At 42.6% G+C, this 14,555-nt stretch overlaps 1 protein-coding gene across 1 annotated transcript in view; it reads left to right on the forward strand.

The window, feature by feature from the left end:
* AP3S2 (adaptor related protein complex 3 subunit sigma 2) overlaps positions 1-14,555 on the forward strand; it is a 66,600-nt gene that overhangs the window by 24,457 nt on the left and 27,588 nt on the right. Inside the window, exon 4 of the mRNA XM_081227767.1 lies at positions 4,525-4,596. Coding sequence (XP_081083893.1) covers positions 4,525-4,596 — 72 coding nt within the window. The remainder of the gene's footprint in view (positions 1-4,524; positions 4,597-14,555) is intronic.

Raw genomic sequence — 14,555 nt, forward strand, 5'->3', positions numbered from 1 at the left:
AGGGTGGGGTTCTGATCTCATGCAGCTGGTGTTCTTATAATTATGAAGAGGAAGAGACACCAGAGATCTCTTTCTTTCCACATGCACAAACCAAGGAGAGGCCATTCAAGGACACAGGGAGAAGGCAGCTGTCTGCAAGCCAGGAGGAGAAACTGCTCCTGCCAAACCTTGATCTAGGACTTCTAACCTCCAACACTGTGAGAAAATGTCTGTTGTTTAAGCCACACAGACTTGGTTACTACCATGTGGTATTTTGTTGTGGCAGCCCAAGCAGACTAATACACCAATCTTTTTTTTTTTTTTGCGGTACGCGGGCCTCTCACTGCTGTGGCCTCTCCCGTTGTGGAGCACAGGCTACGGATGCGCAGGCTCAGCGGCCATGGCTCACGGGCCCAGCCGCTCCGTGGCATGTGGGATCTTCCCGGACCGGGGCATGAACCCGTGTCCCCTGCATTGGCAGGCGGACTCTCAACCACTGTGCCACCAGGGAAGCCCCTAATACACCAATCTTAATTTCATTAACCCTCTTTAATGAAAACAGCCCCTTGGCACAGTGCTGCTGAGAAATATGGGCTGCTTCTCCTCACGTGTCCTGGCGCTAGGCAGCATCTCCACTTGCTGCTTTGAACAGTGTCAGCTAACCAGAAGCATCCCACAGAATGACTAAATCATTTCCAAGAGAGACCCAGATGACATAAAATGGATCTGCCATTGCTTTGTTAGTTTCTTTTGTTTTTTGTTTTTTGTTTACATTTAGCTCAATATCTTTAAGGTATTTATATGTCTGTATTGAGATAGGTACAATATATATATATATTTTTTCGCGGTACGCGGGCCTTTCACTGTTGTGGCCTCTCCCGTTGCGGAGCACAGGCTCCGGACGCGCAGGCTCAGCGGCCATGGCTCACAGGCCCAGCCGCTCCGCGGCATGTGGGATCTTCCCGGACCGGGGCACGAACCCGTGTCCCCTGCATCGGCAGGCGGACTCTCAACCACTGCGCCACCAGGGAAGCCCAGGTACAATATTTTTTACCCCAAAGGATAGCCATTTGTCCCGACGCTATTTATTGTCTAGGTCATCTTTTTCCCATCAATTTAAAATACCATCTTTATCAAAAATTGTATTTTCTTGGCATGGGAGGCTCCATGCAAACTGAAGTGCCTCTACGCCCAGACCTACCAGGGCAGGGCAAAGGAGGGGACATCTGCAATAGAGGGAGAGGAAGAGGATTTGGTGGTGCCAACCATTGGAGGCTACATGAATGCTGGCACCCAGTATGGGAGCTACAGATATGGAGGCAACTTGGTGACGGCAGGCTATGGTGACTTTTTCACAGACTGCTACAGCTGTCATGATTCTGGGTCTTCCTAGAGCATGTAAAAGTATTCCGCACAAAATCTACTTTCTACTTCAATTTCTCAAACTTCAAAACCCAAAGTGTCTGTGCTGTGTCCCTGTGCTTCACTGCGTTTGTCAACTGTGACTTTTTGGTGAAACTTATCTGAAATTCATAGCCTGCAGAATTTAAGACAATGGCAGTTTTTAATCATGCCTTGTCTTTGAACTTGATCTATTGACATTCACAATAAGTGGAAAACAATTTTCAGAGAATGCATTTTTGTTTAGACTTGCACAGGATTCTAGAACCAGTGTTATTCAGCATTAAGGCAAAAGCCCACCTTTGCTTTTTTTTTTTTTTTTTTTTTTTTGCGGTACGCGGGCTTCTCACTGTTGTGGCCTCTCCCGTTGCGGAGCACAGGCTCCGGACGCGCAGGCTCAGCAGCCACGGCCCACGGGCCCAGCCGCTCCGCAGCATGTGGGATCTTCCCGGACCGGGGCATGAACCCATGTCCCCTGCATCGGCAGGCGGACTCTCAACCACTGCGCCACCAGGGAAGCCCCTCCACCTTTGCTTTTTATGGGAAGTATTACTTTATTTAAGAGACAGATGATGCATTTTAATCTACATCATTTTAATCTACATTACCTTAATTTACAGTAGGTTTTTTAAAATGAACTTTGACCGTTTAACAAATTTCCAACACGTGTTTATGCCTTTGATAGTAATGAAAATGACTTATCCCATCCAGAAAAAGAAATTGTTTTCTTATAAACGTGTATATGTTCCAGTACTTTATGTTCTGTCCCACTGATCCATACTTTTATTTCTATCTTAGTATTACACTCCCTTAATTACCAAAGCTTTACAATGAATTTTGATACCTAGTAAGACCAGTCATTCCTTATTATCATTGTTTGTCCAAATGTTCTTGGTATTCTTTCACATTTTATTTTCTGTAAGAATTTTAGACTTTGTCAGTTTCATGTTTTTAAAAGTCCTCTTGGGAGCTCCCACACTTCTAAGTTCATTTTCTTCCTTTAAAACTATAGAACATGAATTTTAAAAGAACATACATACCCACAAGGACAGAGAGAACAAGAGAGAAGACAGTAGCAAGGAATTTTTTGAAAGAAGGGAAGAGTATGAATGCCTGGTATTGACTTGGCTGGTCCAAGGAAGTCACACCCCAGGCCAGCAGTAGAGAAAGCTGACAGCCAACCTGCTACACACCGTGGAACCCTCAAAAGGCACAAAGCTAGCTGTACAGAGTCTCACTGTGGTGTGGGTGTGGAGTGGTCAAGGAAAGCTGAGAACCAGTTAGATCCCTAAATCCTTTCTCCAATTCTAGACATAGTTGATGGTACAAGTCAGGGGGATTAAGTGAACATATGCCTTGTAAATGTTGTATACTAACTTTCCAACCCTTTTCCTGCCACTCAGCTCCCAAATTTCTGACAGCTAGTCTTTTACTGTTTAGGCAGGAGATTGTAAAATTCCTCTGGGAAATCTGACCAATCTAAGGAAAATGAAATTAAAAAGCCCAGGGCGGTGGTGGAGGGTAGGATTCCCAGCAAATAGCCATTATTACAGAGCTTCCAATCAGCCTTTAATTCTTATGAATAAAAAACAAGGATAATCAGACATCTGAGGAAAGGCTCTGACATGGAAAATGGAGACTAAAACAGTAAAATTCAACTCATTTTAACAATAAAACAAACAGCCCCCTATCTCTAAGCCACAGAGAAATAAAGGAAGACAAACAAAAATGGGCTCATAAACAGGAAACACAGAGCAGAATGATCTCTTAAAAATTAAAAACATGAGAGGAAAATGAGACAGAAAAGATAAGAAAATGGGAGGTCTAATACCCCAATATAAACAGCTCCAAAAAAGAAAGATGAGGAATATGGAAGGGAGGAAATTCTCAACAAAATTATTTGATGAAATTTCCTCAAACTGAAGGACTTGAGTTGCCAGATTGTAAGGGCTCACTGCCCAGCACAGTACTGAAAACCCATATTTATGTATGTTATCCTTACAGTGGATATTCAGTCATTGTTAAAAATGTATAGGGTTATAAATAATGCTATTATGAAATTATTATATGTGTTTTTTGGCATACATTTGTATGCATTTCTTTTGAGTATGTACCTAGGAGTAGAATTGCTGGATCATAGAGTATTAGTAAATAATGTCAAATAATTTTCCAGAGTGGTTGGAAGTATAGTTTCCATTTATATCAATTTGTACCCAGTCAAAAACAAAAAACTCAAATGTCTGTAGGAGAATGGATAAATAAATTTAAGAATGAAATACTATACAGCAGTGAATATGTACAAGATTTTATGACATACAACAACATGGGAGAATTGACAAACATTGTTGAGTGAAAGAAGCCAAACGAAAAGAGTACATGATGTATGACGCCTTCTATGGAAATTCAAGGACAGGCAAAACTAAACTGTGATGGTAGGAGTCAGGATGGTGGTTACCTTTGGAGAGGATACGGTCTGAGGGGGCATGAAGGAGGCTTCTAGGGAACTGGTAATGCTCCATTTCAATATTTGGATGGTGGTTACATGATATGCTCATTCTGAAAATTCATTAAGCTATACCCTTATAGCTTAATTATAAAGCGTTTATTTATAATATATAAATTATAAAGTGTTTACCCTTTGAACACTTTTCTGTTTAAATGTTATATTTATAGTAAATTAAAATCGTAAGCATGTTAATTAAGTTGATTCATGGAAAAGTGTTTTGAAGTTAATGTTCATTGAAATTAGCAGGACAGAGCTATGTTAACACCATGATAAAGAAAAATGTTTTTACATGTATACATGGAGGCTTGGGGAAAGGACATAGTATTATAAGTAGCTGTTACTTCGTTATTCTTTTATATCAGCTGGCATCTTATAAAGGGGGAAAGAAAGCCACATGTGTCTGCTGGTTGTGTTGCTATACTGAAAACAAGATTGTCCTGTCTTCAATTGTCCCCTTCAAATTGGGATAAGTAGGGTGATCAGCTAGTGCTGGGAGGTTTGCGGTGGGGTTTTTTTTGGGGGGGGTCGTGGGTTTGAGATTTATCATAAGGTAAATAGTATCTTGACTGCCCCCTTTACTTTCAGATGTGACATTTATGAAGATGTGACTTATGTATCTATTTCTCCTCGTTTCCTAGGTTTTTGTGGAGACTCTGGATAAGTGTTTCGAAAATGTTTGTGAATTGGATTTGATCTTCCATATGGATAAGGTAACCTTCTCTCCCAAACCAGGGTTACTAGGAAACTAAGAACTTTGGACATCTCTAGGCATCTGTACACCTTCATGTTCTTTCTTTTGTTTTTTTTACTCTAGGGATAGTCCTAGAACCTAAGTTATTAAACTTAATAACTTAAGTTTAATAGTTTGGGGAGTATTTTGCTGAGATTTGTTACCAGTTTTAACACACACAGGATAATTACTGGGCCTATATTATGGTTCGTGTTTTCACAGACGGACTTCTTGGTTTAGGGCAATGATGGCTACCAGGCCAATGGTGAGATAAATAGTTTTATATTGATTTTGAAATGAGTTTCCCAGGCATAGTCCAGTGACAGTGAAGCTTTGAAATAAACACATCATGGTTTTGAACTTAGCTAGTAAAATGTACCCTTTTCCTAAAGAGTAATATAGTGACTAAGACATCAGTAGCATAGTTTGAGGTCAGGTGATACTCTGTAGGGAAGCCTGCCAGGCAGAACTGAAGTGGTCCGAAGTACATGTTCTCAGTTTTGTGTTGCTACTATAACTGTGACATGGCTTATGTCTCATGTGCCAAATGAAATATGGGAGATAGCCAGCAAGGGGATAGGAGCTGCCACATTTATTTTATCCAACTGGGCACATGCTGTACCCAGTGCTGTTCATTGGTGGAGGTTGGTGCATCTTAGGTTTGCTTGGTCCTGGTTTTTCTTCCACTGATTATTGTCACTATGATCCATGGCCCTTAGAGGGAGATAATGATGTTTAGGAGACTACTACCCATTGCTATGCCATGATCCTTTATTAATCTGTTTTCATCATAACGAGGTAGGTTATTTTTAGATCCATCATTGCCATCTAGAGCACTTTCATTTTCCAATAGGATCTTCAGTCTCAGTTAACTCTCCCAGGGTTTCTCAGATAGCATTTTCTGGGCTAATGCAATGGGTGTTGGAATGGAGTACAGTTTTCTCTCTCAACATGTGGCTTGGCTGTGTGGCTCCCTGAGCAGCTTGGTGCAAGAGAATCACAGAACCCCATTCCTTTTATAGATACTTGACCTGGGGCTCCCTGATAGCCTCACAAAGCTTCCGGGACTGACTGATACTTTTCTTCTTTTTTTTTTTTTTTTTCTTTTTTTTGCGTTATGCGGGCTTCTCATTGTTGTGGCCTCTCCCGTTGTGGAGCACAGGCTCCGGACGCGCAGGCTCAGAGGCCATGGCTCACGGGCCCAGCCGCTCCGCGGCATGTGGGATCCTCCCGGACCGGGGCACGAACCCGTGTCCCCTGCATCGGCAGGCGGACTCCCAACCACTGCGCCACCAGGGAAGCCCTGACTGATAATTTTTTTTTTTTTTTTGGATTAAATTTTTTTTTTTATTAGTCTCTGCTTTACAACAAAGTGAATCAGTCATACATATACATCTGTTCCCACATCCCCTCCCTCCTGCGTCTCCCTCCCTCCCACCCTCCCCATCCCACCCCTCCAGGCGGCCACAAAGCACCGAGCCGATCCCCCCGAGCCACACGGCCACCCCCCACTATCCATCCCCCCACGCCCGGCACTGTATACACGTGCATGCCTCTCCCCCGCCCCATCACAGCCCACTCCCCCCCATATCCCCAAGCCCACCCCCAGTAGGTCTGTGTCTCTATTCCTGTTTTACCCTTAAGTTCTTCATGACATTTTTTTTCTTAAATTCCATATATATGTGTTAGCATACGGTATTTGTCTTTCTCTTTCTGACTTACTTCACTCTGTATGACAGACTCTAGGTCTATCCACCTCATTACAAATAGCTCAGTTTCGTTTCTTTTTATGGCTGAGTAATATTCCATTGTATATATGTGCCACATTTTCTTTATCCATTCATCTGATGATGGACACTTAGGTTGTTTCCATCTCTGGGCTATTGTGAATAGAGCTGCAATGAACATTTTGGTACATGTCTCTTTTTGAATTATGGTTTTCTCAGGGTATATGCCTAGTAGTGGGATTGCTGGGTCATATGGTAGTTCTATTTGTAGTTTTTTAAGGAACCTCCATACTGTTCTCCATAGCGGCTGTACCAATCCACATTCCCACCAGCAGTGCAAGAGTGTTCCCTTTTCTCCACACCCTCTCCAACATTTATTGTTTCTAGATTTCTTGATGATGGCCATTCTGACTGGTGTGAGATGATATCTCATTGTAGTTTTGATTTGCATTTCTCTAATGATTAATGATGTTGAGCATTCTTTCATGTGTTTGTTGGCAGTCTGTATATCTTCTTTGGAGAAATGCCTATTTAAGTCTTCTGCCCATTTTTGGATTGGGTTGTTTGTTTTTTTGCTATTGAGCTGCATGAGCTGCTTATAAATTTTGGAGATTAATCCTTTGTCAGTTGCTTCATTTGCAAATATTTTCTCCCATTCTGAGGGTTGTCTTTTGGTCTTGTTTATGGTTTCCTTTGCTGTGCAAAAGCTTTTAAGTTTCATTAGGTCCCATTTGTTTATCTTTGTTTTTATTTCCATTTCTCTAGGAGGTGGGTCCAAAAGGATCTTGCTCTGATTTATGTCATAGAGTATTCTGCCTATGTTTTCCTCTAAGAGCTTGATCGTTTCTGGCCTTACATTTAGGTCTTTAATCCATTTTGAGCTTATTTTTGTGTATGGTGTTAGGGAATGATCTAATCTCATACTTTTACATGTCCCTGTCCAGTTTTCCCAGCACCACTTATTGAAGAGGCTGTCCTTTCTCCACTGTACATTCCTGCCTCCTTTATCAAAGATAAGGTGACCATATGTGCGTGGGTTTATCTCTGGGCTTTCTATCCTGTTCCATTGATCTATCTTTCTGTTTTTGTGCCAGTACCACACTGTCTTGATTACTGTAGCTTTGTAGTATAGTCTGAAGTCAGGGAGCCTGATTCCTCCAGCTCCGTTTTTCGTTCTCAAGATTGCTTTGGCTATTCGGGGTCTTTTGTTTTTCCAAACAAATTTTGAAATTTTTTGTACTAGTTCTGTGAAAAATGCCAGTGGTAGTTTGATAGGGATTGCATTGAATCTGTAGATTGCTTTGGGTAGTAGAGTCATTTTCACAATATTGATTCTTCCAATCCAGGAGCATGGTATATCTCTCCATCTATTTGTATCATCTTTAATTTCTTTCATCAGTGTCTTATAATTTTCTGCATACAGGTCTTTTGTCTCCTTAGGTAGGTTTATTCCTAGATATTTTATTCTTTTTGTTGCAAGGGTAAATGGGAGTGTTTTCTTGATTTCACTTTCAGATTTTTCATCATTAGTGTACAGGAATGCCAGAGATTTCTGTGCATTAATTTTGTATCTTGCTACTTTACCAAATTCATTGATTAGCTCTAGTAGTTTTCTGGTAGCATCTTTAGGATTCTCTATGTATAGTATCATGTCATCTGCAAACAGTGACAGCTTTACTTCTTCTTTTCCCATTTAGATTCCTTTTATTTCCTTTTGTTCTCTGATTGCTGTGGCTAAAACTTCCAAAACTAAGTTGAATATGAGTGGTGAGCGTGGGCAGCCTTGTCTTGTTCCTGATCTTAGTGGAAATGGTTTCAGTTTTTCACCATTGAGGACGATGTTGGCTGTGGGTTTGTCATATATGGCCTTTATTATGTTGAGGAAAGTTCCCTCTATGCCTACTTTCTGCAGGGTTTTTATCATAAATGGGTGTTGAATTTTGTCGAAAGCTTTCTCTGCATCTATTGAGATGATCATATGGTTTTTCTCCTTCAATTTGTTAATATGGTATATGACATTGATTGATTTGCGTATATTGAAGAATCCTTGCATTCCTGGAATAAACCCCACTTGATCATGGTGTATGATCCTTTTAATGTGCTGTTGGATTCTGTTTGCTAGTATTTTGTTGAGGATTTTTGCATCTATGTTCATCAGTGATATTGGCCTGTAGTTTTCTTTCTTTGTGACATCCTTGTCCGGTTTTGGTATCAAGGTGATGGTGGCCTCGTAGAATGAGTTTGGGAGTGTTCCTCCCTCTGCTATATTTTGGAAGAGTTTGAGAAGGATAGGTGTTAGCTCTTCTCTAAATGTTTGATAGAATTTGCCTGTGAAGCCATCTGGTCCTGGGCTTTTGTTTGTTGGAAGATTTTTAATCACAGTTTCAATTTCAGTGCTTGTGATTGGTCTATTCATATTTTCTATTTCTTCCTGATTCAGTCTTGGCAGGTTGTGCATTTCTAAGAATTTGTCCATTTCTTCCAGGTTGTCCACTTTATTGGCATAGAGTTGCTTGTAGTAATCTCTCATGATCTTTTGTATTTCTGCAGTGTCAGTTGTTACTTCTCCTTTTTCATTTCTAATTCTACTGATTTGAGTCATCTCCCTTTTTTTCTTGATGAGTCTGGCTAATGGTTTATCAATTTTGTTTATCTTCTCAAAGAACCAGCTTTTAGTTTTATTGATCTTTGCTATCGTTTCCTTCATTTCTTTTTCATTTATTTCTGATCTGATCTTTATGATTTCTTTTCTTCTGCTAACTTTGGGGATTTTTGTTCTTCTTTCTCTAATTGCTTTAGGTGCAGGGTCAGGTTGTTTACTCGAGATGTTTCCTGTTTCTTAAGGTGGGATTGTATTGCTATAAACTTCGCCCTTAGAACTGCTTTTGCTGCGTCCCATAGGTTTTGGGTCGTCGTGTCTCCATTGTCATTTGTTTCTAGGTATTTTTTTATTTCCTCTTTGATTTCTTCAGTGATCACTTCGTTATTGAGTAGTGTATTGTTTAGCCTCCATGTGTTTGTATTTTTTACAGATCTTTTCCTGTAATTGATGTCTAGTCTCATAGCATTGTGGTCGGAAAAGATACTTGATACAATTTCAATTTTCTTAAATTTACCAAGGTTTGATTTGTGACCCAAGATATGATCTATCCTGGAGAATGTTCCATGAGCACTTGAGAAAAATGTGTATTCTGTTGTTTTTGAATGGAATGTCCTATAAATATCAATTAAGTCCATCTTGTTTAATGTATCATTTAAAGCTTGTGTTTCCTTATTTATTTTCATTTTGGATGATCTGTCCATTGGTGAAAGTAGGGTGTTAAAGTCCCCTACTATGAGTGTGTTACTGTCGATTTCCCCTTTTATGGCTGTTAGTATTTGCCTTATGTATTGAGGTGCTCCTATGTTGGGTACATAAATATTTACAATTGTTATATCTTCTTCTTGGATCGATCCCTTTATCGTTATGTAGTGTCCTTCTTTGTCTCTTCTAATAGTCTTTATTTTAAAGTCTATTTTGTCTGATACATGAATTGCTACTCCAGCTTTCTTTTGATTTCCATTTGCATGGAATATCTTTTTCCATCCCCTTACTTTCAATCTGTATGTGTCTCTAGGTCTGAAGTGGGTCTCTTGTAGACAGCATATATATGGGTCTTGTTTTTGTATCCATTCAGCCAATCTGTGTCTTTTGGTGGGAGCATTTAGTCCATTTACATTTAAGGTAATTATTGATATGTATGTTCCTATTCCCATTTCCTTAATTGTTTTGGGTTCGTTATTGTAGGTATTTTCCTTCTGTTGTGTTTCTTGCCTAGAGAAGTTCCTTTAGCATTTGTTGTAAAGCTGGTTTGGTGGTGCTGAACTCTCTCAACTTTTGCTTGTCTGTAAAGGTTTTAATTTCTCCATCAAATCTGCATGAGATCCTTGCTGGGTAGAGTAATCTTGGTTGCAGGTTTCTCTCCTTCATCACTTTAATTATGTCCTGCCACTCCCTTCTGGCTTGTAGAGTTTCTGCTGAGAGATCAGCTGTTAACCTGATGGGGATTCCCTTGTGTGTTATTTATTGTTTTTCCCTTGCTGCTTTTAATATGATTTCTTTTTGTTTAATTTTTGACAGTTTGATTAATATGTGTCTTGGCGTATTTCTCCTTGGATTTATTCTGTATGGGACTCTCTGTGCCTCCTGGACTTGATTAACTATTTCCTTTCCTATATTAGGGAAGTTTTCACTATAATCTCTCAAATATTTTCTCAGTCCCTTTCTTTTTCTCTTCTTCTTCTGGAACCCCTATAATTCGAATGTTGGTGCGTTTAATGTTGTCCCAGAGGTCTCTGAGATTGTCCTCTGTTCTTTTTTTTTTTTTTTTTTTTTTTTTTTTTTGCGGTATGTGGGCCTCTCATTGTTGTGGCCTCTCCCATTGCGAAGCACAGGCTCCGGACGCGCAGGCTCAGCAGCCATGGCTCACGGGCCCAGCCGCTCCGCGGCATGTGGGATCCTCCCAGACCGGGGAACGAACCCGTGTCCCCTGCATCGGCAGGCGGACTCTCAACCACTGCACCACCAGGGAAGCCCCTGTCCTCTGTTCTTTTCATTCTTTTTTCTTCATTTTGCTCTGCATCAGTTATTTCCACTATTTTATCTTCCACCTCACTTATCCGTTCTTCTGCCTCAGTTATTCTGCTATTGATCCCATCTAGAGTATTTTTCATTTCATTTATTGTGTTTTTAATCGATGCTTGATTCGTCTTTAGTTCTTCTAGGTCCTTGTTAACTGTTTCTTGCATTTTGTCTATTCTATTTCCAAGATTTTGGATCATGGAAATAGAATCTTGTATCATCTTTACTGTCATTATTCTGAATTATTTTTCAGGTAGACTGCCTATTACCTCTTCATTTGTCAGGTCTGGTAGGTTTTTATCTTGCTCCTTCACCTGCTGTGTGTTTTTCTGTCTTCTCATTTTGCTTATCTTCCTGTGTTTGGGGTCTCCTTTTTGCAGGCTGCAGATTCGTAGTGCCTGTTTTTGGTGTCTGTCCCCAGTGGCTACGGTTGTTTCAGTAGGTTGTGTAGGCTTCCTTGTGGGGGGGACTAGTGCCTGTGTTCTGGTGGTTGAGGCTCGATCTTGTCTTTCTGGTGGACAGGTCCATGTCTGGTGGTGTGTTTTGGGGTGCCTGTGGCCTTATTATGTTTTTAGGCAGACTCTCTGCTAATGGGTGGGGTTGTGTTCCTGTCTTGCTAGTTGCTTGGCATAGGGTGACCAGCACTGTAGCTTGCTGGTAGTTGACTGAAGCTGGGTGCTGGTGTTGAGATGGAGATCTCTGGGAGATTTTTGCCGCTTGATATTATGTGGAGCTGGGAGGTCTCTTGTGGACCCGTGTCCTGAAGTTGGCTCTCCCAGTTCAGAGGCACAGCACTGACTCCTGGCTGCAGCACCAAGAGCCTTTCATCTATCTGGCTCGGAATAAAAGGGAGAAAAAGTAGAAAGAAAGAATTAGTAGAAGAAAGAAAGAGAGAGAGAAAGAAAGGAAGGGAAGAAAGAAAGAAAGAAAGGGGGGAGGGAGGAAGGAAAGAGAAAGAGTGAAAGGAAGAAGGGAGGGAGAGAGGAAGGAAAGAAAGAAAGAAAGAGACAGGGAGGGAGGGAGGAAGGAAAGAAAGAAAGAAAGGGGCGGAGGGAGGGAGGGAGGAAGGGAAGGTAGGAAAAAAAGAAAGAGAGAAGATAAAGTAAAATAGAATAAAGTATAATATATAGTAGCATTATTAAAAATAAAAAGTAATTATTAAAAAAAAAAAAGCGGGGCTTCCCTGGTGGCGCAGTGGTTGAGATTCCGCCTGCCGATGCAGGGGACACGGGTTCGTGCCCCGGTCTGGGAGGATCCCACATGCCGCGGAGCGGTTGGGCCCGTGAGCCATGGCCGTTGGGCCTGCGCGTCCGGAGCCTGTGCTCCGCAACGGGAGAGGCCACAACAGTGAGAGGCCCGCATACAGCAAAAAAAAAAAAAAAAAAAAAAAAAAAAGCGGACGGATAGAACCCTGGGACCTATGGTGGAAGCAAAGGTATACAGAGAAAATCTCACACAGAAGCATACACATACACATTCACAAAAAGAGAACACGGGGAAAAAAATCGAAAATCTTGCTCAAAGTCCACCTCCTCAATTTGAGATAATTCGTTGTAAAAAGAGGAAAAGGGGAAAAAGTCTGAAATCTTGCTCTCAAAGTCCACCTCCTTAATTTGGGATAATTCGTTGTAAAAAGAGGAAAAGGGGAAAAAATCTTAAATCTTGTCCTCAAAGTCCACCTCCTCAATTTGGGATGATTCGCTGTCCATTCATACACTCCACAGACGCAGGGCACATCAAACGGACCATGGAGATTTAATCCGCTGCCTCCGAGGCTGCACAGAGAGATTTCCCTGTCTCTTCTCTGCTCTCACAGCTCCCGGGTCTCAGCCTTGGACCTGGCCCCGCCTTTGCGCGTGGGTCGCCGGAAGGCGTCCGTTCTTCGCTCAGACAGGACGGGTTTAAAGGAGCCGGTGATTCGGACGCTGTGGCTCACTCAGGCCGAGGGGAGGGAGGGGCGCGCAGTGTGGGGCGGGCCTGCGGCGGCAGAGGCCGGCGTGACGTTGCACCAGCCCGAGGCGCTCCGTGCGCTTTCCCGGGGAAGCCGTCCCTGGGTCCCGGGACCCCGGCAGTGGCGGGCTGCACAGGCTCCCTGGAAGGGGTGGTGGACAGTGACCTGCACTCGCACACAGGCCTTGTGGCGGCGGCAGCAGCAGCCCCAGCGTCCCACGCCCGTCTCCGGGGTCCGCGCCTTCAGCCGCGGCTCGCGCCCATCTCTGGAGCTTCTTTAAGCAGCGCTCTTAATGCCCTCTCCTCGCGCACCAGGAAACAAAAGGGAAGAAAAAGTCTCTTGCCTCTTCGGCAGCTCCAGACTTTTTCCCCGGACTCCCTCCGGGCTAGCCGCGGCGCACCACCCCCTTCAGGCTCTCTTCCTGCCGCCAGCCCCAGTCCTCTCCTTACTGATACTTTTGAGGTGGTCACTCTCCCTTTTCATATGAAAGGACTTTAGAAACTTCAGAGACCTCTCAACCTCCTCTTTGCAGGCAATTAGAGTGGTTTTAGGCTTGTCAGTTGTTAAAGGTGCTGCTATCTGGTAATTTCTGTCAAGGAGAGCCATAGCTCTAGTTTCCTTCTGTACTAGTGGGGGAAAAAAGTTAAGACTTAAAGAGACTTGAGAATATGGAGGGAACAGAGGAATGCTTCCTATAGGCCTTATTATTATTTTAAAACAATTTTTTTTAAACTGTGAAATACAAGGTGTTAACTTTGGGGTTAACACCTGGTTTCAAAGTGGATTCCTTTGGGGATGCCACCTGTTGCTTACCAAGCCGGTCTCAGCTCATGGATTAAGGGATAGGCTTTGCTTGGGAATTCCCAAACAAGAGAAGAGGAGGCACAGGTCTCCCATCCTCCCATTGTCCCCATGGCAAGGTGTGTCAGGGCCTGTCTCTGGTAGAGTGGCTTCCCGCCCCCTTCTCCCAATGCCCTTTCTTTTTTTTTTTTAAAAGAAACTCTATATTCTTCTTTATTTAAATTTTTTTTTTTATTTTTGGCTGCATCGGGTGTTCATTGCTGCACGTGGTCTTTCTCTAGTTGAGGCGAGCAGGGGCTACTCTTTGTTGCGGTGTGCGGGCCTCTCATCACGGTGGCCTCTCCCGTTGAGCATGGGCTCCAGGCACGCGGGCTTCAGTAGTTGTGGCGCATGGGCTTAGTTGCTCCGCGGCATGTGGGATCCTCCCGGGCCAGGGCTCGAACCCGTGTCCCCTGCATTGGCAGGCAGACTCCCAACCACTGCACCACCAGGGAAGCCCTGCCCTCTCTATTTATCAGACAACTGCAGGAGCAGACTTACCAGTGAGGAGATACACAAACTGCCTGGATACTAGGCAGTCTGTATTTGGGTGCCAGCTGTCTCTAGAAGTTGTCTCAGAATGCCAGATGCCTAACACCTGAAAACTTGGGGGCCTATGGGATGATACACCTGGAGGAGGCAGTTGCAGGTCCTACGGGAAGTTGAGCTTGGTCCTTTGCATTTTAGTGTGCAATTTAGGGTCAATTTGTAAGTTACACATGCGCACATGCACACACACACCTGTTGGGATTTTGATTGGAATTGCATTGAATCTATAAAACATTTGAGGAGAATTTACA

This window comes from Mesoplodon bidens (assembly GCF_964165515.1).
Source record: "Mesoplodon bidens genome assembly, chromosome: 3".
Taxonomy (NCBI): Eukaryota; Metazoa; Chordata; class Mammalia; order Artiodactyla; family Ziphiidae; genus Mesoplodon; species Mesoplodon bidens.